Source organism: Durio zibethinus, chromosome 9 (assembly GCF_047325235.1).
Source record: "Durio zibethinus cultivar Kanyao isolate XHJ-2024 chromosome 9, ASM4732523v1, whole genome shotgun sequence".
Lineage (NCBI taxonomy): Eukaryota > Viridiplantae > Streptophyta > Magnoliopsida > Malvales > Malvaceae > Durio > Durio zibethinus.
The window spans coordinates 27,919,066-27,944,178 of NC_143170.1; the positions used below are offsets into that span (position 1 = coordinate 27,919,066).

Below are 25,113 nucleotides of genomic sequence, written 5' to 3' on the forward strand. Positions count from 1 at the left end.
AACTGCATCATTATTGGATAATAATGAACCTTGTGTGGGTAGAGTTTGATGTCAAAACTTTTCTAGGTGGTTCATAAGATAGAAGAACATTATGTCATACAATTGGCAATTCGTAGACACGAGTATCCGTTGTCAAGATGTTAAATATGGTTTTTTTTTTATTGTTTTGATATCATGTTTAAAATGTAAAACGGTCACACATAAACCTTTGCGTTGGGTCCTTTGGATGTTTCCTCTCATTTCGGGCCTTCATCAAATCTTGATTTCTTCCCAATCAACATATGCAAAGCTAGGGCAAACCTGGAATTTCACTCCACTTTTCATAAAAAATAAGGCATCAAAAAATGTCTTAAAACCCATAAAACCAGATAAGGAAAATCCAACAAATAAAGGGTAGGGAAGAGCTTGCGTGGGCAGCATGAAAGCCACGCTTTCCACTTTACAAATTTACCACTCTTATCTTCTCAACTCTGCTTTTCCATTCGTTTCTGTTCCTTATTGCACAAAGCAGCAGCTGTTCGCAAAGGAGAAAGCAGAAGAAAGCACAGCAAATAGCAAATGGCCCTTCAGGCTCCCACAAAATCCTTAAGACCAGCTTCTCCAATTGCTCCTACAGGCAATGTCGGACTTCGGGCACCCTTTGATAGTTTTGCTTTGAAATCAGCTTTCTTTTCTCCATCACTCCACCTCTTGCTTCCTTCTCGTCAGCAGCTTCCCACTGCTACTACTGCACCAAGGATTTACATGCGTGTGGCCTCCAAGCAAGCCTATATTTGCCGTGATTGCGGGTGCAGCTCATTATCTTATTTGTTTTGCCTTTGTTGCTTTACACTATTTATAGCTTGAAATGGATGGGGTTCTTGAATTTGTTCTTGGATAATGATTGTTGCAGGTATATATATAATGAGAGGACTCCCTTTGAGAAAGCACCTGATAGTTATTTTTGTCCTGGTAATCTTCACTCTTATAAATGAATTTACTTGAAAGAAAGAGAACTTGGTCTCCTGTTAAACTCAAAATTACTGTATTTCCCCATGTAATTTGGCCTTGCTAGAGCCATGCCATATGCCGCCCATCTCCTCTTGCCCCTGCGTCTTTTTAGAATAAGGTTCCTTACTTATCAATGTTATCCTGTTAAGGAAACAGTTCAGTTGAACCAATTGTTGCACATTATTTCCTGTAATAACATAACTTCCTTGAAGCAAAATTGAGGTAAGAACAAAGATGTTTTGAATGGGATCTTGCAGTTTGTGGTGCTCCTAAGAGGAGATTCAGGCCATATCAACCTGCAGTGGCAAGAAATGCTAATGACACAGATGTTAGAAAGGCACGAAAAGAACAAATGAAAAGAGACGAAGCTGTTGGGTAACCCTACACTTCTTCATACCTTTAACCCTACGCCACTTGTTTGCTTTGTTCCTGCTTAAAATGGGCTTTTGCATTTTTTTTTTAAAGAAAACCCAAACCATTTGTTTTCTTTTCCATCACTCACCCTTTGATTTCATGTTGAACTAATGCAGGAGGGCATTGCCTATTGCCATTGTGGTTGGAATCGCAGCACTTGCTGGTTTATACTTTTACCTCAACAATTACATCGTAGGCTGAATGAAAGCCAGTAATTCTGTGAATGTTTCAGAGTTTGCAGCAGGACCATTCTTGTAACTTTAATCTTTAGAATTTCATTTTAATCCACTTTGGTTACTTTCTTGGATCCCAAGAGCTGAAACTGCAATATCGACATTATTTTGAATGAAAATACAGTATACATAAATCATAGCAATGGAGAAGCCAGATATTATGAACCGTTGATTAAACCATCTGATTCAGCCGAAAATGTGTATGCATCAACTCAATTTTGCAGAAAAAATGAAATTTTTGTTGAAAAAGTGACTTTGGTTACTTCTTGCCATCACTTTCCAACTTGCAACTCTTCACACACGTTAAATTTAACTCCTGAATCCTGCAATGCCATATTCATGTGCCTTGCCTTAGGTTTCAATGTGTACTGCATAATCTTTCTTGTGTACAGCATTGTATCTATAATTGCTAGACAAAAAAAAAATTGGCAAAATATAGTAACCAACAGTACAGCCAGGGAGCTTCACTCGAGCTTATTTGAAGGAGTTAAAAAATTTACAGCTTATAAAAAGTATATGTAACAGTCAATCATTCTTGCAAGACAAATGAACCCTCTATAATTTTCTCCATGGGTTGTGATGGGGGAAAATTTAGAGGCGAAAACATGCCATTGAAACAAGAGGCAGGTGCAGATTTGAACTCATAAGGACCTTCCTTCACTCCCCAAACCTTTAAAAAACATAAAAGAAAGCACATTTAATAGAGGCTTTCGCATCATTCTCATGCAAAATAAGGTGAAATGAAAACCAAGACTGTCAAAAATGACCTGATTTCCATCATCATCATAGCCCCTATCCCAGGTATGTATCTCATTATTCTTCAAAATTGAAAGTTCTGAAGTACAGTATGTTGCTCCATTCTGGCAGAACAGCAAAGAAAAAAAAATAGTAATAGCTACTCGTTAAATAACCATACACTGGACTGATGCAAACTGGATCATGTCAATATCCTGATCCTGACCTTGGAAGGTTGGCAATAAAGTAAATTAAGGTAATGACAAAATGATTGACAGGGAGAGGAATATACCCATGAATTCGGGAATCCACCGGGTGGAGTTGAACCTTCATATAAACAGTGTTTCCCCCTTCCACAGGGTTTGAGATATATAGTTGTTAGATGTTCTGCAATATCTTGTCCGTACAATATTATTTAACAAAATGCAAAATTATCATTGCCCAAATGGCCAAATCTAGGCCTTCACCTCAAATTTGTGCAGCAGAATTCTTATTGCCAAATTACTTATGATTATCCACCACTTTCTGGCTTTAAAAAGCAAAAGAAAAGAAAACTTGTTTCATGATTAAAAACAAAAAAGATGCTAAGCATAATATATAAGCTATGACATGATAGAAACAGCTAGCATTAGCAACATTCAAGCCGAAAACTGAGAATATCTGCAAAATGCAAAGAAAAATCAAAGAAATTATCTCATGCATGCATGGACAAAAAGAGAATAATGTGAAAAGGCTTACACCAATAACTTCTTCAGGTAGTGGGCATTGATCCCTTGGGCGATCACATAAATTCTTGTACTCCTCCACATCTCTAATTGCATAGGAACTTACCTATGCCATAAGATACAAGTTAGAAATCTGAATGCCAGCAAGCACCAAAGCATCATATGAAGGCAATAGGTGATCAAAGAAATATGTGAAATCTCAACATAAAGGATACTTGGTTTCAGAATACATAACCCCTCAAACATAAGTGAGATTGTTTCCTAGCATGCTTCATTTTCTCTTTTTAAATCCTAAACACAACATAATTCAACAGCAGGGTAATCTCTTATCGTAAATCAGATCAGAAACAAACCTCAACATCACATTTCAGATCTTTTGGGCAAGGCTTCACCATGAAAAACCTCTGCAACCAAAAAACTGTCAGAACTGTATGAGGTAAAGGTGTTCCACAAAATAATAGCTAAAAGATCAAAGGAAAACACAAAGAATAAAAGCACAGAGTTTAACTTATGGTTTGTCCATTATTCATTAAAACTTCAGTTGTCATAGGTTGTCCGATCAGCAAAGCTCTTCGCAATATAGCTTACCTGCCGAAAGGGTTTCTGAGGAGTCCTTCAAAATGCATAGCCAAGTGAAAACCAGTAAATTGATGCATATTAACTGAAATTTTGGAGACAGAAAGATTAACTGGGCAGTGAGTTGAACCAACCTGTTCGAAATATAAAACCTTTGAACCATCCACCCTCTCAGCTGCTGGACAAGTAAGTGTTCTGCAATGATAAAATTCTTAAATATAACTGTATATAAAGCATCAGCCTGATACCCATTACTGGAAACAACATAAATCACAATATAAACTAAAGATGAATGCTTTGAGTAATATCAAGCTCAACAAATAAGTAAAGGAATAAGCAAATAGTACCTGATGTTTAAGTAATTATCTGGATCTCTAGAGGCTTGCTCTGTAATACCCCAGCTCAAATAATAATTGGGTTAGTTTAATACTAAAGCTCATAAGTTTATTAAGACATTATTTAGTAAAAGAAAAAAAAAAGCTGAAGTATTAAATGAAAAAAAATATACTTATCGTGAAACAGAAAGGAAATAGAGTTCTTTTTCTTCTTCTTTAGGGTTAGAGAATATAAAAAATCAAGTTGGAGATTCACAATCAGAGACTACTATCAAGTTAATCCCTTAAAGGTGAGTACATGCCTTTTTTTATTTGAAAAGAAATATCAAGTTGATTGTTATTATTTGGAGTTAAAGTTTTGAGAGCAAAACCAAGAAAAATTATGAAATCTTTCATTAATCTTCATGATCTATTTGGGTGAATTATTGAGCTTTGTTTATTTCATGTTCTTAAGATTTATTGATGATTATTGAATGGAGTTTGAAGGCTGAAAGTAAGGATTTGAGTTTTTAAAGATTGAAGGAAAAATTCTATTTTTGGATGAGATGTTATGATTTGTAATAATGAATTAAAATAGAATTTTGTATTAATGGATAGATTATTGCTGTGATTATTATATATCATTGGAAAGCATGTTGAATCTAGTTTCTAATGAAACAAACGAAAGTCAAATCCGAGTTTTCTATGAAGGGTTTTTCTAATTTTAACTTAAGGATAGGCAAGCTGTAAAACAACAGTATCAGGGTTGAATTACGAAATTCTTCTTAATTTGTATTAAATGATTTACAGATTATGCCATATATGTTTGGAAAGCTTATTGAGTCTACTTTACAATGAAATAAGCGGAATTGAATTTGGAGTTTTCTGTGAATAAATATATAGTTTTTATTAAAAGGTATACAGGCTGCTTGGCAGCAGTATATGATGTGGATTTCAAAAATTGTTATAATTAATCTACAAGGAATTACGAGGTGTGACATATATGGTTAGAAAGCTTATCAAGTCTAGTTTCTAACGCATTAAAGAGATCATAATTCTTATTTAGATATGTTGAGATATGACTGTTTTAATGAAAAGAGGTCAGGCTACCAATATTAATCAGTTAAGTTAACCCTTTGTGTAACTTAGTTGATTTTTGTATAAATGGTCTCAAAAATGGTTGATTAAATTTTGATCTGTTGAAATAATCTTGGATAGGCCATTAATTATTTTGGAGGAAAAAAAATAAGTGGTGGAATCGAATGGAGGTAAGTAGAATCTCACACACTTTGTTTGTTTTCGAATCTATGTATATATGTATGTTTCTAAATGAATGAATATTTTATTTTATTATTTTTTATGTATGAAAATAGGATCAAACATATGATTATTTTGTGTTTCTCTATATAAATGATGGACCATGCTTATGAATAAAATGAGAAAATGATTTATGTTTAAAGAATGATTTTATGATGGCTACGTTTTTACATTCCTGGGAAGTGGGATCATCGACACCAGAACTAGTTCTACGACCCTGGCTAATGGGTAATAGTAGTTAACAAAGACATGATCATACGACCCTGGCTAACGGGTAATAGTAGTTAGCGTAAGCCCTGGCTAACGGGTTATAATAGTTAGCAATGATTATGATAATGAAATTATCGATACGGTCAATGTCATGGGTTATAGCAGTGACCGTAGCTAACGATTTGAATGATAATGATGATTTGCGACGATTTTTAATGATTGATCCATGATTTGGTATGTTATGATATTTGAACAATAGCATATTTTGTAATGATTTATGAAGTGACATATTTTGACATTGATTTATGAATTTATGAAATATTTGACAAAACGATGATCTTGAAATGTTTTGATATTATGATTTGATGAATGTTTTGAATGATCTATATGATGTGTAAGAAAACGATGCTTGATCTGGTAAGGTGTGTGAGCCTATACTTACTGAGCTGTGGTTTGTTCATTTCCCTTTTACTTTTTCTTTACAGATGACTAAGTGATAAGTTTGATTATCTTGTGTGAAGCTAAAAGATGAAATGGGTAAGATTACTTAATCGTCAGAAAATATATTGGCCAATGAGATTTTAAGAGGCAGTTTTGTATTTTATATGGTTTGATTTGCACATATAAAGATGTATCATCAGTTGGATTAAATATATAAATTTTACTTGGTATATTATTTTATTGAAGAATTTTAGAATGTTTAAGAAAGAAGGCTTTGTATTACTTTGAGATTTTTTTCAAAGTAATATGACCGTGTTACATCTTGATCTCCGGGCATGACATGCTCTCTCAAGAAGTACCATCAATAACGAAAAATGAAATGAAAAGCCAAAAAAAAAATAAAAATCAGAAGAATGAAATGAAGTACCTTTTCGTCGCTAAGGGAACGAACAACGATTCTAGTGTGATACCAGTGAGTGGTAGATTTGGTGAATCTCTTGATCAAAATGGCACCTCCAATTAGCACTAGAGTCTTCATTACCAAACCTTGAGCTCGGCTCCATCCGTTCAACTTTGACTCCGAACCCCTTCCCATCCCAATCTTCTCACCTCATCCAAACACCCATCATCTTTTTTTGACTCCACCTTCTTGTGTCCTTATCAAAGAAGGAGCCTTTTTTGTGATGTCTGGACTGTTGATTGATTGCTGTTCCCAAGTCATGGGAAAACGGGGAATAATTTCAAGTAATTGATTTTGAACTAATAAAAGGTTATGGGTCTTGATTTTTTTTTTACTATATCTTAACTATTTAATAAAAAGAAGTGAGGCTATTTTAAGATAATGTAATTTTTTTATATAATATTCTAGCTATTTAATAAAAAAGGTGAAACTATTTTAAGATGTGGTAAGAGAAAGAAGAAAAAAAAAGAAAAAAAAAGAGAGTTGATTGAACAAAAATTGATTTATGGTCTGATTGAGCTGAAACGTTGTTAGTGAATTTATGATTTAGAGTTTTATATTTTGAACGGTGAAGATCGGGTTTGAAGTTTTTTAAGAATAAATTCAAGGTGTATTTGTTGAGTCACTTATTTGATGAGATTTCTCTAATTATCTCTCTCTAGTTATTGATTAGCTTTAGTTTTAGCTAAAAAGGAACATTATTTATTCATTATTTGATAGTAGAAATTTTTTTGATGGTCTGTAATTTTTTTCTCTACACTGAAGAATTTTTTACGTAAATCTTAGAATGCTTTATTTTTACTGTATTTTTTATTATTGATTATTATCTATTACTGTGGATTTATTACGATATATTGCTTCTGTATTGTTGTGATTATTGCTTCAGGTCCAACAAGTAATATCAGAGCAAGAGTTATTTTGAGACATCGATACAAAAACAACCAAGGATAGAAGTAAATTCTGTTTGAGATTATAGAGGGCGATACAGGTTCCATGATAAAATTAACAGCATCAAATTATTTGATTTGGAAGCCTATGATGAAGAATCATCTATACTGTAAAGATTTGTATGAGTCGGTATTAGATGATTCGATTAAACTATCAGATATGAAAGATAAAAGTTGAAAGAAATTAGGTAGAAAGACGTTGGCTATAATCAAAAAATAGATTGATATCAGCATATTTCATCATGTAGTACAAGAAGTAGAAAAAAATTGACAGCATTGTATAAGAGAAAAATAAGTATGAATAAAGTTATGCTTGTTAAAAAGCTTACAATTTTACAATACATGGATGGATGATCGATTACAGAACATTTGAATGATTTTCAAGATATATTTAATCTGATGACTACTATAGAGCTTAAGATGGATGATGAAATAAAAGTGTTATTTTTTTTGGATTTATTGTCAGACAACTGGAATACTCTAGTTGTGACTGTTCTTAATTTAGCTCCTAATTATAAGGTAATATTGGAGATGGTAAAAGGCATTATGCTTAATGAAGAAGCAAAGCGAAAAGATGTAGACCCTGAAAATCAAGCTATTGTCATAGAGAACAGGGGTAGAAACATCGACAAAGATCAAAACTAAAAAAATCGTAATAAGTCTAAACATAGATCCAAGTTCAGAGATAAAGTGAAGTGTTTCCATTGTGATAAAGTAGGTCATATAAAACGACATTGTAAAATCTTAAAGTAAGGACGAAAAGATGAGAAAGTCAAGAGTTCGAATGATGGCAATGTTGTAACAGTGAATTCATATAGTGATTCAATTACTTTGATTTGTACACATGATGATTGTAAGTATGTTGGTGATCCCAGTATTGAGTGGATAGTTGACATAAGAGCGGTATATCATTATATTTCTAAGAGAGAGTTGTTTACAACTTACAAAGCAAGAGACTTTGGTTGCACCAAGATAAGAAACAAGAGTATGTCACAGATTATTGAGATTGGTGATATTATTGTACAAACTAGTATAGGCTGCATGTTGACTTTAGAGATGTCAGACATATTCTGGATATGAGAATGAATTTGCTTGTTATTGATGTCTTTGATAAAAAAAAATATGAGAGTTGATAAAAGAATGGGCGTTGGAAGCTTCTCAAAAGATCTATGATAGTTACAAGAGAAAAACTATGTTGCACAATATATAAGACATGGATGCAATTGAACGGTAACCAGGTAAATACCATTGAGGATGATGCTTCAACAAACTTATAGCATAAGAGGTTGAGGTATATGAGCAAAAAGAGGTTATAGGTTTTGACAAGACAGTCTCTCATTCCCTTAACCAAAGGTATGTCTTTTGATTCATGTGATTATTATTTATTTAATAAGTATCATAAGGTTTCTTTTCGTAAGAGTTTTCAAAGAAAAAAATATATTGGAATTGATTTATTCTGACGTATGTGGTCCCATTAAGGTTAAGTCATTAGGTGATAGTAGATATTTTATTACTTTTATTGATGATGCTTCACGTAAAATTTGAGTGTATATGTTGAAATACAAAAATCAGGTACTGTAACATTTTTAAAAATTTTATGCTATGGTGAAAATGATGACAGGGTTATCCTTGAAGTGTATTCGAACTGATAATGGTAGGAAATACACATTTAAAGACTTTGAAGAGTATTGTTCAAAACATGTGATTAGGTATGAGATGACAGAATCTGAAATATCGCAGCATAATGGTGTAGCTGAAAGGATGAATCGTATCATTGTGAAAAAAGTTAAATGTATGCTGAGAATGACAAAATTACCAAAGCCATTTTGGGGTGAAACAGTCAATACAGCTTGTTATTTGCTTAACAAATCACCATCAATTCTTTTGGGCTTTGACATTTTAAAAAAAGTATGGACAGGGAAAGATCATTCATACTTTCATTTAAAAATTTTTTTGTATAAAACATTCATACATATGCCGAAAGAACATAGGTCAAAACTTGATAATAAAGCTACATAATGTGTGTTTGTAAGATATAGTGATAAGAAATTTAGCTACAGGGTATGAGATCCAATGAAAAGAAAGACACTCAGAAGTAGAGATGTAATCTTTCATGAAAAAAAACTATAATAAAAAAGCTACACGACACGAGTTATTGTTGAGTGTGATGTGTCAACACCGATAGAGGTTCTACTGAAAAGAGCCACAAAATGGTGAAAATGAGAAAAAAAAAACTTGAGGATATGAATGAGCCAGCCACAGTCAGTGATAAGCCAAATGTTATTAGTTTTAAGTAATGGGAGCAATCTTCTCTACCTGAGAGTTTTGAGTATGGAGAGCTACCTTCGACATCAAGTGATGTAGAGTTTCAGCCTAGGAGATGTACTATAGAGCACAAGCCATCTACCAGATATTCAAGTTTATATTTTATTTTAGTTACCAGTAAAAGAGAGTCAGAGAGCTTCCAAGATATGCAGACTACTCCGGATAGAGAGCACTAATTAAAAGTAATGAAAGAAAAAATATAGTCATTATGAAAAAATGGTACTTATGATCTTGTTAAATTTTCAAAAGAGAAGAGGCTCTTGAAGAATAAATGTTTGTTCAAGTTAAAAAATGATGGTGACAAACTAGTGAGGTACAAAACTCGTTTGGTGGTAATAAGTTTTTCTCAGAAACCAAGCATCAATTTTGATGAGATCTTTGCTTCGATTGTGAAGATGAGTTTCATTCGAGTGGTGTTGGGATTAATAGGTAGTTTGAATCTTGAGCTTGAGCAAATTTATGTTAAAATTACATTATTGTATAATGATTTGTAAGAAGATATTTATATGAATTAGTCTGAGGATTTTAAAGTGAAAGAAAAAGAGTACTTAGTTTACAAATTGAAAAAAAACTTGTATGACTTGAAACAAACTTCGCGATAATGGTATAAGAAGTTTGATTCTTTTATGATGAGTCATAGTTATAAAAAAATGACAGCGGATCCTTGTGTGTATGTCAAAAATTTTTTTGATAGTAACTTCATTATTCTCTTATTATATGTTAATGATATGTTAATTGTGGGACAAGATGCTGGTATGATTTGCAGGTTGAAAGAACAATTGTCTAAATCTTTTGACATGAAAGATTTAGATCCAGTAAAGCAGATTCTTGGTATGGATATTATCTGAGACAGGAGAGCTGAAAAGCTATGGTTGTCATAAGAAAAATATGTTAAACGGGTATTTAGTAGATTCAACATGCAACATGCTAAATCAGTTAGCAATCCACTTGTCAATCATTTTTATCTGAGTAAGAAATCTTGTCTAGTGTCTAAGAAAGAGCAACTAGCTATATCTAATATTTCTTATTCTCTTGCAGTTGGTTCTTTAATATATCTTATGGTTTGCAAATGACCTGACATTGCTCATGCAGTTGGTGTAGTGAGTAAATTTTTTTCTAATATGAGAAAGATTCATTGAAAAGTAGTGAAATGGATTTTCAGACATTTGAGGGGCATCTCATAAATGTGCTTGAGTTATGAAGTTTCACAATCAGTTCTAGAAGGGTTTTCTAATGCTGACATGACAATCAATTTTAATGGTAAAAAATCTACTTTAGGGTATTTGTTTACTTTTGTAGGAAAAACCATGTCTTGGTAGTCTAAATTACAGAAATGTGTTATTTTGTCAACTACAAATGCTGAATATATTGTAGCAATTGAAGCAGGTAAATAAATACTTTAGATGAAATATTTTCTTTTTCAATTGAGATTGAATCAGAAAGAGTATGTGGTGTTTTGTGATAATCAGAGTGCTTTAGATTTGAGTAAAAATGTTATGTACCATGCTAAAACAAAACACATTGATGTTAGATATCACTGGTTACGATTGAAGAACAACAAATGTTGTGAAAAAAAGTCTATACTAATGAGAATGTAGCAGATATATTAACTAAAATACTTCTCAATGAGAAGCTTGAGCTCTGCAGTAACTTAGTCGGAATGAGTTCCTTGACTAAGGTAAGTTTCAAATGAAACTGCTATAGTGATGAATCTCCTCCTAATGGGATTAAAGGAGAAGATTATTAGGAAAATGGGGTTCAATCCTATGTAATTGGTTTTGGACCAATCAAAGACTATAGGCATTGGTCTTTCTTTTTACACAGTGCTCTAACTACTTAGTAAAAAGAGGTGTGACTGTTTTAAGGTAGTGTAAGAGAAATAAGAAAAGCCAAGAAAAGTAGAAAGAAAAAGAAGAAGAGAGAGTTGATTGAACAGAAGTTGATTCGTGATCTGATTGAGCTGAAACTTTGTTAACAAGTTTATGATTCAGAGTTTTACATTCTAAATGGTGAAGATCGAGTTTAAAGCTCTTCAGGAATAAATTCAAGATGTATTTATTGAGTAATCTATTTGATGAGATTTCTTCAATTGTCTTTCTCTTGTTGTCGATTAGCTCTAGTTTTAACTAGAGAAGAACATTATATATATTATTTGATAGTGAAAATTTTTTTGATGATTCGTAATTTTTTTCTATTTATTAAAAGATTTTTCACGTAAATCTTGATATGTTTTATTTTTTTATTTTTTTTATTATTGATATTATTTATTATTATAAATTTATTATGATATATTACTTTTATATTATTATGATTATTGCTTCAGGTGCAACATCAAATATCCGTTTTTTTTCCAGAAAAAAAGGGACAACAAAGATTAAAATTTTGTGATAACGAAGGATGGATCGATAGTCGATACTTTTTTGAATAGAAGCCGGAGGTTTGGTGTTTCGGCTGTCGGGTAGTACTGGTGTTGTCAGTGTTTGCCACGTCACTCCATCTATTTGTTCACGGTCCATCTTCAGCGTTTCCTGTAAGAAAATTGTACTACTATACTTGTATAGTTGGATTAATGGCTGTTCATATTTTCTTTTTCTTTGTTCTTAAATAGGGTAGTAAAGTCTATGAATTTTTCATGGAAAGGGAAACTTCTATCGCAATCTCCAGCAAAGGATGTTGGCTTTCATGATTAATTTGCGTTTTGATCGGATTACAAACTCAATTTACTTTTCGAGCTTAGAGTTTTTCAACTAAAATTTGCTTTCAAGTCAAGAAGAAGATTTATTTTATTGTTTTTTGTTTCCAGTTTTTTTATTCTTATATTATAGAAAGGAATGATGAGTAAACAAGCTTTAAAAGATAAAAGAACATCAAATATAAAAAAAGTCTTCATTTTGAAAGATGAAATACAAAAGAACCCAAAACACAAAAATATTTGATGAGCTTTAAAGTACAGCAGAATTGGTGGGAAGATTATCATAGAATTTGAAGTACTGTTTACTCTCTGTTAAGTGTACGTATAAACAGATAGCACCATGCGTATTTTCAGATTCCATTTCGATAAATGACAGGTGCTGGCTCTCATCCTTCAGTAGCTAATGCAGGGCAGATAAACCATCCCAAACAAGTTGGTTTCAGCTGTTTTACGCCTGAAATCTTCAAGAATAGAATGGATTCCTGAACCCTGCAATAATAGCTTCGTTGCCTCAGAAGTTCACTTCCCGTCTCTCCGCAAAAAATTTTCCTGTTACTGCCTCGTCTGGAAGGAGGGCAAGCCAGACTCCAGTGTCAGCCGCATCTTCAGCTGAAATACTGCCTGCCCAACCTGTCATTGCAGTCTTCACCCATCCTGGGCAGTAACAGTTGATATATATCTTTTCACCTTCTGGCCGATCAGAGAGTTCCTTTGCCACCACCCTAGTGTAAGCATTAACAGCAAGTTTAGATACTGAGTAGTCAGTGAAAGCCTTAGGCCATCCACCTAATTCCCAAGTGCCATCTTCAACTTGTTGTAGGAAAGTAGACAGTGTCCTATCAATCAATTCCTCAGAGAGAGTGTCCAAACCGTTTAGTTCTTTTCTCAAAGTTTCATCTTCAATTCTCTGTCAGAAACAACCTAAATTTAGTTTGAATTCGAGAAAAAGAATATTTTGTGAACATAAAAAGCAATTTACAACAGTAGATGACCTTCAGCAATCTGTTGTACAAACCATTAATATCAAAAAGAAAAATGAGAGTTTAGTCTGTGGATGAAAGGGAGGAGAATAATTTACTTACATTGCGCCGGCCATTTAGTTTACCTAGCCGTGAGCTCACATTAACGATACGAGCACCAGCAGCAGAAGGTCTCATCAATGGTATCATTGCTTTAATCATACGTTTGGTGCCATAATAATTGGTATCAACAACCTGCCTAGCGAATTCCACCGAATTTTCAGACCCAAGATTGTAGTTAACACCTGCGTTATTTACCTGCAAAATGTAAGTTTGCATGAAAAGCTGACACCAAGCTGAGTTCCTAAAATGAGTGGAAAAAAGAACAATGGATTTTTATCGTTTACCAGAATATCAATGCCACCATATTTTTCTTTTATCCATTCAATAAACGCTGAAATTGATTCATGATCCAAGACATCGAGCTGATGGACATCCACATTGAAACCCCCTTCTTGTAAGACCTTGGCTGCTTCAATGCCGACGCTAGTGTCCCTTGATGTTAGTATTACTGTCAATCCATGCCCAGCAAGTTGTCTTGCAATCTCAAACCCGATTCCTCTATTAGCACCAGTTACTACAGCAATAGTTTCTTCTGACCACCACCTAGAACAAGGAAACCAAAAAGTAAATAATTTGCAAGATTTTTTTATATAGATTGTCAAATCTATCCAACTTCCAAGGAATAATCAAACACTGAAAAATGATGATCATAAAAAGAAATTCCTTTACAGAAGATCACCAAGCAAACTGCATCAAATTTGTTGTAATAATAATAACTGCAATGCTAAGGAGTGAGGAAGAGCAATATCTGTTGATATACCAATCTGGGTATTACCAAAATCAAAGGAAAACAAAAATGAAATTTTCCAAGGGAAAGAAAAAAAAAAAAGAGAGTACCTCTGATGATCAGAATAAGGAATGGTCCTGAGAAGAGAAATCTCTTGGAGTCTCTTTTCCTTTCTCTCCTTGGATTTTTCCTTTTTTCCTGTCATCTCCTAGTGCTTGGTTTTTCTTTCAGGTTTTGGGACTATTTTCAGGAAGACACAAAAGAAGAAACAAGAAGTAAATCTATGAATGTATCTGAGACATAACAAAGACAAGACATGGGGTGAAACCTGGTTGCAACACCTGCTTTGCTGTCAATCTCCCTAAACTTTGGAGCAATTGGTCAAACGTTTGAAGCATATTTTTAGGTCAACTTTCCAATTTTTATGCCTTTAAAAAGTTAGATACCGTTGCTAAATATTTTTGCACCCCTAATTTCCATTCTCTGAATTATGGCCTATAAATTCTGTTTTTAATTATATAATTATTCTCTAATTTAGTTAATTTTATACAAAAATTCATTGAGAATACTTTTGACCTACATAAAAAGAACTCACCCTTAATTGTTGGGGTATTTCTGTAATGTAAGCATAAATTATCTGCCTTTTTTACTCAAAAATATTTGAATTTGTAGTAGAATGTACTAAATTTACCACTCATCACAATTTATTTAAAAATGATAGTAAAATTCTTTAATAAAATTATTATAATTGGATGGACGGTGTAGGATAATGAAAGATACTTCCATTGTATTACAACTTTAATTAATTTTATTAATAAGTGGTTGATTCAATTAAAAAAAATTATCTTTTTTTATGTAAAAATTTTGAGTTTAATTCAATCGATCGTTTGTTAAAATTATTTATAATATACAATCTCTAACCATTTTCTTAAATTATTAGATATGATATGTTTTACTTTAATTTAAGAGATGAAATAATTTGTTTATTCTTGAATTTTTTATTTTAAATAAAAAAAAAACTCCTTCATTTGGTCTTTTTTTTTTTTTTTTTGGTCATTGGATTCTATCCAGAATTGGCCTAAAAGTACAGCCTGCAAAATGAATCAGGCAATTGGTTATGTTGTTGGAGATTGGACCTTGAAGTCACCTATCAGCATAGGAAATGAAGAAAGGGATCAAAAGCTTCTAATGGCGATGGTTCCAACCTCCAATCAGCTCAATTGGCAACCATAGGCCCAAAAGCATAAGACAGAGACGGTCCAACATAGATATTCAAGTGTACCTAGGCTTGTCTATACTTACTGCATAAAAAGTATCCCTAAAAGCTTACGTATGGAGACTGATCCAATATCTTAAGATTACGTTTGACACGTAAAATTAATTAAAAAAAGATATTAATTATTTTATTATATATTTATTATGTATTTAAATAAAATAATTAGATTATTAAAATGATTAGATATTTTATGTTGATAAGATAATTTTATCATTTTAAAAAAAATATTTTTAATCTATAAAATTAAATTTATATGTCCTATTATATTTTTAAAAATTACATTAATAATTTAAATAATATAAATTTTAAATAATAATAATTTTAACCAACAAATAAATTATTTTATTTTAATCCTTATATACATCAAATATAAAATAAAATATCATTATTTAATTTAATCTTATTCATAATATTATATTATCTTATCTTATCATAATCTTATGCATCAAGCAAGATCTTAGATCATGTTTGATGTATAAAATTATTAATAAGATAAAATAATAATTATCATATATTATATTTGATTTGTATACGAGAGATAGAGATTGTAAAAGAGATTAATATCTTCTTGATATAAGATTATTCAATCCTTCTTAAGTAAAATAGATTATTTTTAATCCATAAAATTAAATTTACATATCCAATTATATTTTAAAAAATTATATTAATAATTTAAACTATATAAAATTTAAAAATATATCATTTTGATGAATGAATAAATTATTATATCATAATCTTTATATATATCAAGCATAAAATAAAATAATATTATTTAATATAATTTTATTCATAATATTATATTATTTTATTTTATGTGTATCAAATATAACTAAAAATTATTATTTGATCCCCTGTCTACAACAAATGAAGAAAGAACCGTCGGATATAATGGTAAAATCGTTAAAATTTTGTAAAATTATAGAACTCAAAAACCCTAAGATTAGCCATAATCAAATAATCAAAACTATCAAAATACAGATAAAACAAAAATCAATTGAAAAAATATATTAAATAAAAATCAACTAAAAAATCCATCGCAAATAACAAAAATTGTTTAAAAAATCATAAATTTTGAAATTTTATTTTTTGAAACAATTTTCTCCTAAAAAATAACATCCACAGACCAATACAAGCCATTATAAAAAAAAATAAAAAAAAACCTTTAAATCTAAGATTTTATAAAAAGAAAAAAGATCTGCAATTTTCAATTTTTTTTTTTTTGGAATCTAAAAAAATCTAAGAACACTAAAAATAGATAAGATTAGTGAAACTTTTGAGACTTTTAGAGGAGTTTTTCGGATTTCCGTGAGAGGTTCGGTTAAAAAAAAACAGATGAAAGTGGGTTATTAATTAAAACTCAAAAGAAAACTTTGATGGAAGAGGAAAGATGAAGTCAGAGGAAGCTTTTCAAAAGAGAAAGAAGCATGTGATAGTTTGAACAAACTATTATTTTACATTTCAATTCAAACAAAAAATTTATAAATATTTGCATTCAAGCGTTGTAAACATGCTAGATAGTTATTACCATCGCCTCCGAAGAAAACAATGTGCGGAAACGGCACATGTTCAAAGTCTAGATTATGGCTTTGACTTATCATACTTGTTTTTAGTATTTTTTTTTTTTACTTTTCGACCCACGTGATCAAAACGGTATTTTGACTTTTTAAATGAAATTTCGTGGGACAGCGACAAAATCCACCGGGATCGTTATTGATGTCATTATCAAACAAAAAAAAACACGAGTCTGCAGACGCTTTTGCCTTGTTAATAGTCCACCATGGATGGCGGCGTTGCTTAGCATCGAAGTCTCGTTAATTAGGTGATGACCATTCAAAGCAGCTCTCAAACTTGGCGTCATGGCTTATGCTTTTTGCATCATTTGTTTATTACCCTTATTACGACAAAATTCCCATGCAGTTTCATATTCGTTACACTTTTCGTCTATGGCATAAATCAGTTGAGCAATGCTCTTATCCTATGAACGTATATTCAACTCTATCAGTGTGGAAAATTTGTCCATCCAAAACTTGGAACGTTCAATACGAGTGGCTGACGGGCGTGACGAAGTAACCTAAGCAAAATTCTGTACGCTTCCCTGTTTTTTGAATCTTATGTATGTATATATATTCAACTAAAAGTCTCGATTTCTCCAATCAGAACTGGGAACGTTCAACACGAGTGGCTTACACAGCACAGCAGTGGTTGAAGGGTGTGAAGAAGTAATCTCAGAACGTACCGGTACGTTGATGTTTTCCTTGTTTTTTCTTTCCTTTTCTTTTCCAGTTCTATGTCAAAGATAGCAGCTTTAATTTTCTTTATCTTTGGTAATCCTATCCAAATTTCAGTTTCCTTTTAATTGGATTGTATTTTCCTGTGGAATTGATTATTGCCCGTCTGTGTTTTTCCTTCCCCAGATTGCACTTGCAGTTTTCTAAAATGACAAGCTCCAATCCATGGCGGTTACTTTTGGTTGGAATTTTGGTGACACTAAGCTTACCACATTCACAAGCCTTTCGGAGACATGAAAATAAGATAAAAACTGCTGTTTTTCTATCACCTAAGTTTGTGCTGGGACCAGGATCAGTGGAAAATAGATTATATTACAATCTTGAATTTCCAAAAGGTCATATTGCCTTGAAAAGTTTCAATGCAGAACTGATTGATGAGGCAGGGAATCCTGTTCCCCTTCATGAGACTTATCTCCATCATTGGGTTGTTCTAAGATACTATGACCTTAAGTCTAATGAAAATAAAACACCTAACATGTCAGATTTTATTTCTGGGAGAAATAGTGGGATTTGTCAGGATGGTGCTCTTGATCAGTTCTTCGGCCTTGGGTCTGAGACACGAAAAACCGCAACTCATATTCCCGATCCATATGGAATAGAAGTTGGTAATCCTGCTGACGTTCCTTCTGGGTTTGAGGAGAGATGGATGTTTAACATTCATGCAATTGATACAAGGGGTGTGGAAGATAGATGGGGATGTACCGAATGCAGGTGTGATCTGTATAATGTTACAAAGGATCAATCTGGAAACCCTTTGAGCCCAGACTACAAAGGGGGTTTGTTATGTTGCTATGATCGTACACAATGCAGGTTGAAACAAGGGTTTAAGGGCATCAGAAGAACCCTTTACCTTCGATACACTGTGAAGTGGGTCGATATGGATAGCTCTGTTGTGCCCGTTAAAATTTATATATTTGACGTCGCCGATGGTTGGAAAAGGTCTGCTAATTCAACAGGGATTAATGCAGAGCACTCTTGCAAGGTAGATGAACTGTTTAGGTGCTGCAACAATTTTTTTGTCAAATAAAATTTCTTTTGAAGTATCAAGTCACTGAACATCTTTGATGCAGGCGGAATATGACGTTGAATCTTGCCATGCTACTGGATTGGCTGGGGATGGGTGCCTTGACACCAAAAGGATAAGCCTTGACATGCCATTTGGTGGTTATGTCATTTATGGTGTTGCACACCAGCATGCAGGGGGCTCTGGTTCTGCTCTCTATAGAGAGGTACTTAAATGTCTTGTTTCTACTTGACAGTACTTTTGTGCCATTGCTAAAAAAATTTAGATGTTTAATGTGATCATTTTGTGAACTCAAGTAATATGATGTCTTCTTATGATGATGAGCTTTGCCTGCTTGCATGTGGTGAATTCAGGATGGCCAACTACTTTGTTCTTCAATACCGACTTATGGGAAGGGGCATGAAGCAGGAAATGAAGCTGGTTATGTTGTAGGAATGTCCACCTGCTATCCTCAACCAGGAACTGTCAAGATATCTAAGGGGGAGACTCTGATTCTGGAATCTAATTACAGTAGTTTCAGATATCATACAGGAGTCATGGGGCTATTCTACATTTTGGTTGCCGAACAATTGCCCAAGCCAATTCGCACCTAGCACACTTTTGTTCAAGTAAGTTTCTAATTCTCAAATGATAAAGATTGATGAAGAAAAATCATTAATCTTACCAGACTAGTGTTCTTAAGCAAATTCGTAATTGTAGGAGATAAAAGAAATTTCTGCTAGCTTTCTTTTAAGAGAGATGACTATAATAGAGCATTTAAGATCGTTATTTACATAAACCAAACTATTGATAGGTGCTGGCTAGCATGGGTTGGCAGAAGTGGTAAAGGTGGAAACCTGGGTGCTAATCCTTCGATGGTTTTTTTTTTTGGTAAACGATTTGTAAGTTTGAAAAATTCAAAGATAAAAATTTAATAGATCTGTAAATCTCAATTAGATTAATAATTTATCCACCTTTGGAGACAGGTAACCTCCCATGCTCCTAAATTTTTTTTGAAAAGAAAAAAAAAACAATTGATCGGTGCTGACCAAATCGGATTAATGCTTAAATAATTTTTTTTTTTTTTATTAAAAGGCTAAAGAATAGTTAACTCACTGCGGCTTTGTTGCAATAAGGCTTCTTGATTATTAACAATTTAGATTAAACCTCTGATATTTTTATGAAACTCTGATCTGATGCAGACACAGGACATTCTTATATTTTAACTATCCTTTGGGCCGCGGTAGCAATTGTGATGTGAAGATGTTCTTGTGACACTGTAGCATGTATTGCATCAATAAATTCCATTAATTTTGTTGTCAAATGAGAGATATATAGGCATGAATAAAGCAACTCTCTGTAATAATTTGAAGCTTTGAATATCCGAGTCCATTTAACATCACTTACATGTTATGTGTAAGGCGTTTGAGTGGTCTAAATTGGATTTGGCATTGGCTCATCTTTTCGCAGTTCTGCTTCTCCATATGCAAATCTTGCGACATCTAAGCCTAGACAAATGGAGTTACAATTAAACTTCAAATTCGAATCAGTCGATTCCAAAATCATTTGGCTGATTATTCATTGATATAAACCAAAGGTTTTTACATAAAAAGGAAGTAAATCCAAACAATTGGGAATACATTTAACAAGCTTACTTGAAATTTACTCCAACTGAAGGCATTATATATATGCAAAGTTATAAGAAAAGGATTGAAAAAAAGTGGAGGGTAAAGAAAGTAAAATTCCCAAAGAATCACATTAGCACAACTGTGTTCCGGACAGATGGTCCGACCCCGGTCAAAATAAGGCGAAAAAAAAATAAAGATTACTAACATAACGGTTGAAAGGATGATATTGTTTTCTCTAGTAGCCTCTTCTACCTTGAACCCCTGTAGCTGTGGTAGGCAGAGGAGGAGAGGAAAGGAAAGGAAAGGAAAGGAAAGTTATAAGTTAAAAGAAAAAAACCCAGACCCCAGAAAAATCTCTGCCTGTCCCTGATTCTGACTTGGCTGCCTCTCAAAGCCCACAAAAAGAAAGGGAATTTGGAAGGTGTAGAGCTTTGGGGCCAAGACGTGTTAACTCAATATCTGGTCTGGAGCCACACTCAGCTTCTACCTTCAATTATCTTGCACGTGTATTTTTCCAATTTGTAATCACTCTTTCTCTCTTTCATTGCTTGGAACCGCCCGTTTTCCTTCTTTCAATCTGCAGTAATGTTGTTTCCTTGGTTGGTTTTGATTTTAGGAAAAAGAAGACAAAACCCAAATTAAAACTCGTTTAAAAAGCTTTGAATTTATCTCATTTTTTGATGTAGTAAGTCTGTTCCTTTGGAATTTTGACTAAATTTCCTTCCTTTTGACCCCCTCCTCTCCAATCAAAGACAACCCTTCATCCTTGTCCTCTTTCTCTCCCTGATTCGGGTCCATTTTTTTGGATCCTGAATTGATTTTTGGGAAAATTACTTCCTTTAGAAAAAAGGGTCTTTTTTATGTTGTTTGTTTCCAATTTTATAGAACAGATCTCTTCTTGCCAAACCTCCATGCTAGCTGAAAAGAAGAACAAAATAGGTGAAATTTGGTAAGGTAATTGGAAACGTTGTCGTTTTGGTGTTGTTATGTCTGGAGCAGCAGGGCAGGGCGTGGAGCATGTGGGCTTGCCTAAAATGGAGACAAAATCCAAACCCGAATGTTGCAACCCGGTCAAAAAATCGGGACCTGTCACAATGGATCATGTTCTGTTAGCATTACGCGAGACCAACGAAGAAAGGGATTTAAGGATTCGGAGTTTGTTCAATTTTTTTGATGCAGCCAATGTGGGATTTTTGGATTATGCTCAGATCGAAAAGGGTCTCTCTGCTTTGCAGATTCCGGCCGAGTATAAGTACGCCAATGATCTGTTGAAAGTTTGTGATGCAAACAGAGATGGGCGCGTGGATTACCACGAGTTTAAGAGGTATATGGATGATAAGGAGCTTGAACTTTATAGGATTTTTCAAGCTATTGATGTGGAGCATAACGGATGCATTTTGCCTGAGGAGCTATGGGATGCGCTTGTTAAGGCTGGCATGCTATGCTCTGCATTATTATGTATAATAATTGAGTTTTTATTTTTTATTTTTTTGTTTCTCTTACCTTGATATGTTTGATTGGTTTGTTGAGGTGGTTGCATTGATTGGGTTGATAGTGAAATCATTAAAAAGTTTGAACAATTTTTAGTTTTTTGCTCATAAATTGAGAAGCTGTATGTTGCTTTCTATCTTTTTAATGTCCCTTTCACTAGAATTACTTGTAATCATTGCGAGATTGGAGAATTTGCTTTTGCTGTTTTTGTAATTCGAACTGGTGCTAGGTACCCGTAAGGAAAGTAGATTGCGTTAATAGTAATTCATCCAGAAGCATTGTTTTGGATTGCAATTTGAATTCGATCTGTATGTCTGTGTTGTTTGCTAGAGAATTCCTGGTGTCGTTTCTTGTTTGGTAACTATGTGCAGTCGGACTAATTAAACACTAGAATTGATTTTCCTACTTTTTACAAAAGCTTTTAATAATTTAGCAATTGGTTAACTTTCCTTGGAGACTAAATGAAGTGATTAAAACAAATATAGAAAATTGCTGTGCTCAAATCTCAATGATGGGTGATTATAGAAGCACGTCTTTTCAAATTTTTATTGGTGGCAGATTGAATTCATTCTGTGAAATTTTGGTGCTTAAACTCTTTTTCTTGGGGGGTGAAACACATGTATAATATTTTCCGTTAACTAGATATATCTTGAGATTTTGGGGTGGGTGCGTAGATAACAAGCTTGAAGGAGATGGTCTTCGGGCCAAAGAAATGCTGTTTATCTTAGGTAAAATTTGTGAAAATAATTGATTTTAAATGGAGTGAATCATACATTTACAAGGTGTGACATAGTTCTTTAAGACTTTGTAACATTGACTCTGAAAACTCTCTATAATGGAAGTTTAATTAAATGTCTTACACTTGCTGTTAGATCTCTGTGTGTTTTGACATCTTTATCCCATCGGAGTGGCAAATGGCAATACAGAAAAATAAACCATGACCTTGGAGATCATTGTAGAGCATAACCAGAGCTGCACTTTTATTGGTAATATAGAGTTGTGGGTATGTATTGTCTTGATCAAATTTCTCAAGGAATTTGGAATAGGTTATACTTAGGTGTTAGGCGGTTGCTTCCACAGTTTGTAATGGAAAGCCTTTATTTGAAATTATCTCAAGGGAAGATAATGAGGTGGGTATAAAGCTTTACATGCCAGATGAGTTTCCTTCTGTATGGATATATTAAGCGTTTCTTATTTCAGTTCTTAAATCAACAGAAGAAGAAAGGACTTTGGATGCATTTTTTGAATCTGCTGTTCTTATGTTATTGTTCACGTATGTGTTCTTTTAGTCACAGACTTTTCTGAAACCCAAGTATTGGCGAGCGGAAGTCTGAACTGTATGTTCGTTCTATTTTAGAGAAGTTGCTAATGAGTGTTTTCTTGTCTCTAAAATCTATGTTAAATGTGAATCTGTGATTTTTATATTTCTTTTATGAATGCATCTGCATTTGTTGAGGTACCTCAATGAATCCTATGGTTTGGTAACAAAGGTTCTATGTGAGCTTTTTAGGGAGGTTTTCCACCATTGAAGGAAAATGTTCTCCGGTATCTTGTTGGTATGCTTATGTGTGACTTTGTTTGGCTTGGAATTCGAGACGGTTTCTTGGTCGGTGTAAAATATGTTCTAATTTGTTTTGCTGGATGTTTGAGACAGTTTCTTCTTGGAATATATTTAGGTATCTATTGGTGTTCTTACATGATGAGTAAACATGTTACAGACTTGGACTTGTGGATGTTATTGATGAATCTGGTGCTCCCTTTTTACCCTACATGATTTTTACCTCTAAGCTTTTTGGAATCGTAATTTTGAGTTTTATAGAGATTGGGAAACTATGGATTGCCTTATGATACTTGGCCTATGGTGTAGTTTGTGGGCTTTCTGGAAGCGCTGCTTTCTTGAAAATACACTATATGCAATGGAAACACACGTTAGTTCCTGTCATCATGATTTCTCATATTTAATCCTTGTTAATGCTTCATGTGGAAGGGCTGGTAGTTCCCATGGTTGCAATTAAACATTTGTTTTCATCTTATAAGCCCTGGCAGATTGTATTTTGCAGGGATTCAAATTGATGATGAGGAGCTTGCTCGATTTGTAGAGCATGTTGATAAAGACAATAATGGAATTATAACATTTGAAGAATGGAGAGATTTCCTTCTACTCTATCCTCATGAAGCTACGATTGAGAACATCTATCATCATTGGGAAAGGGTTTGCCTTGTAGATATTGGAGAACATGCTGTTATTCCTCAAGGCATCAGTGAACATGTTAAGAGAAGCAAATAATTAAATTATTAAAATAATTTAATATTTTATGTTGACATTAAATAATTATTAAACTCGACAATGTCTTTTTCTTTTTGAAAATTTTCATTATCTGGTAATGTTTAATTTTCATCATGTTTACCAGGAAAAAGTTACTAACACGTAAATATCATTTAAAAAAAAAAAAGCCATTTGAGGCAGCGTGGCATCCAATTTACAATCAGAAAGATACAAAAGCAAAAGTTGTGATTATCGTGCAAAAGCGCTCTCATAATAATAATGGTGAATTGGTGATAGCCGTTAATGAGTTGTTTATTAGTATCAGTTCAGAATCCACTGATCAAAATCAAACCTTTATTCGGTTGACATGAGTGGTTGACACCGGCTGCCACGTTTCGTGAATCTACTCGCTTCTCTTTCCTTCTCTTCTCTGACCAATCTGTTTCTCTCCTCTGGCGTCATCATCAATGTCTTCAAGTCAATTATTTCCCACGTGTCACACTCGACGTCAAATCAGTAAAGTCAATAACACCGTCAAGTTTATCATCCCAAGCTTACTTTTTAATTCTTCCAAACTATTGTTATTGAATTACCTAATTGCCATTCTCCTTTCTTTTTTCCAATGAGTTCATTTTGATTTTAATCTTGAGTAATTGAGTTACCTACTCTTACCTCTTGAGTAGAAGGATCATATCCCTTTAATCATTTTAATTAATTTGGTTAAAGAATCACTTAATTGAGTTGCCAACTCCTACCTCTTCAGTGCCAAACTCATACATGGTTATACCATCAACAATAATAATGACTTAATTTGAAAATAAATTATTAAAAGATAAGATAAAAAAAAAATTATAATCCCACCAATTAATCTTTTTAACTATAGAATGATAATTTTGATAAAGTAATAAATGGTATTTATGTCATTAATTACAAAATCAAAATTCCATATCTTTCTTTGCATGCTTAATTGGAA

At 33.1% G+C, this 25,113-nt stretch overlaps 5 protein-coding genes across 6 annotated transcripts; 3 read left to right on the forward strand and 2 right to left on the reverse strand.

The window, feature by feature from the left end:
* The first annotated feature begins 381 nt into the window (after positions 1-381).
* Positions 382-1,711, forward strand: LOC111314281 (uncharacterized). Its single transcript, XM_022915473.2, has 4 exons — positions 382-788; positions 893-951; positions 1,248-1,365; positions 1,521-1,711. Exons 1-4 carry the CDS (start codon positions 559-561, stop codon positions 1,603-1,605), a joined length of 492 nt encoding a protein of 163 aa, XP_022771208.1. The 5' UTR covers positions 382-558; the 3' UTR covers positions 1,606-1,711.
* A 229-nt stretch (positions 1,712-1,940) lies between these two features.
* LOC111314266 (chromophore lyase CRL, chloroplastic-like) lies at positions 1,941-6,550 on the reverse strand. Its single transcript, XM_089765239.1, has 10 exons — positions 6,383-6,550; positions 4,841-4,872; positions 4,021-4,074; positions 3,808-3,868; positions 3,686-3,710; positions 3,451-3,515; positions 3,110-3,203; positions 2,665-2,768; positions 2,405-2,497; positions 1,941-2,307 (listed from the first exon to the last, which is right to left on the reverse strand). Exons 1-10 carry the CDS (start codon positions 6,548-6,550, stop codon positions 2,167-2,169), a joined length of 837 nt encoding a protein of 278 aa, XP_089621365.1. The 3' UTR covers positions 1,941-2,166.
* A 6,007-nt stretch (positions 6,551-12,557) lies between these two features.
* Positions 12,558-14,766, reverse strand: LOC111318032 (short-chain dehydrogenase/reductase 2-like). The gene is made up of 4 exons (XM_022920648.2): positions 14,299-14,766; positions 13,746-14,004; positions 13,462-13,656; positions 12,558-13,286 (listed from the first exon to the last, which is right to left on the reverse strand). Exons 1-4 carry the CDS (start codon positions 14,391-14,393, stop codon positions 12,891-12,893), a joined length of 945 nt encoding a protein of 314 aa, XP_022776383.1. The 5' UTR covers positions 14,394-14,766; the 3' UTR covers positions 12,558-12,890.
* Positions 14,767-17,602: 2,836 nt separating this feature from the next.
* Positions 17,603-20,214, forward strand: LOC111314301 (uncharacterized). 2 transcript variants are annotated; one of them, XM_022915509.2, is made up of 5 exons: positions 17,603-17,702; positions 17,879-18,734; positions 18,823-18,981; positions 19,130-19,384; positions 19,958-20,214. In XM_022915509.2, the coding sequence occupies exons 2-4, from the start codon at positions 17,901-17,903 to the stop codon at positions 19,367-19,369; spliced, it is 1,233 nt and encodes a 410-aa protein (XP_022771244.2). In that variant the 5' UTR covers positions 17,603-17,702; positions 17,879-17,900; the 3' UTR covers positions 19,370-19,384; positions 19,958-20,214. The 2 variants fall into 2 exon arrangements, with proteins under 2 accessions (XP_022771244.2, XP_089622258.1); XM_089766132.1 differs by lacking the exon at positions 19,958-20,214 and adding an exon at positions 19,570-19,738.
* Positions 20,215-21,568: 1,354 nt separating this feature from the next.
* On the forward strand, positions 21,569-24,242 carry LOC111314318 (calcium-dependent mitochondrial ATP-magnesium/phosphate carrier protein 3-like). The gene is made up of 2 exons (XM_089766133.1): positions 21,569-21,707; positions 23,935-24,242. The coding sequence occupies exons 1-2, from the start codon at positions 21,665-21,667 to the stop codon at positions 24,159-24,161; spliced, it is 270 nt and encodes an 89-aa protein (XP_089622259.1). The 5' UTR covers positions 21,569-21,664; the 3' UTR covers positions 24,162-24,242.
* Positions 24,243-25,113: the final 871 nt, after the last annotated feature.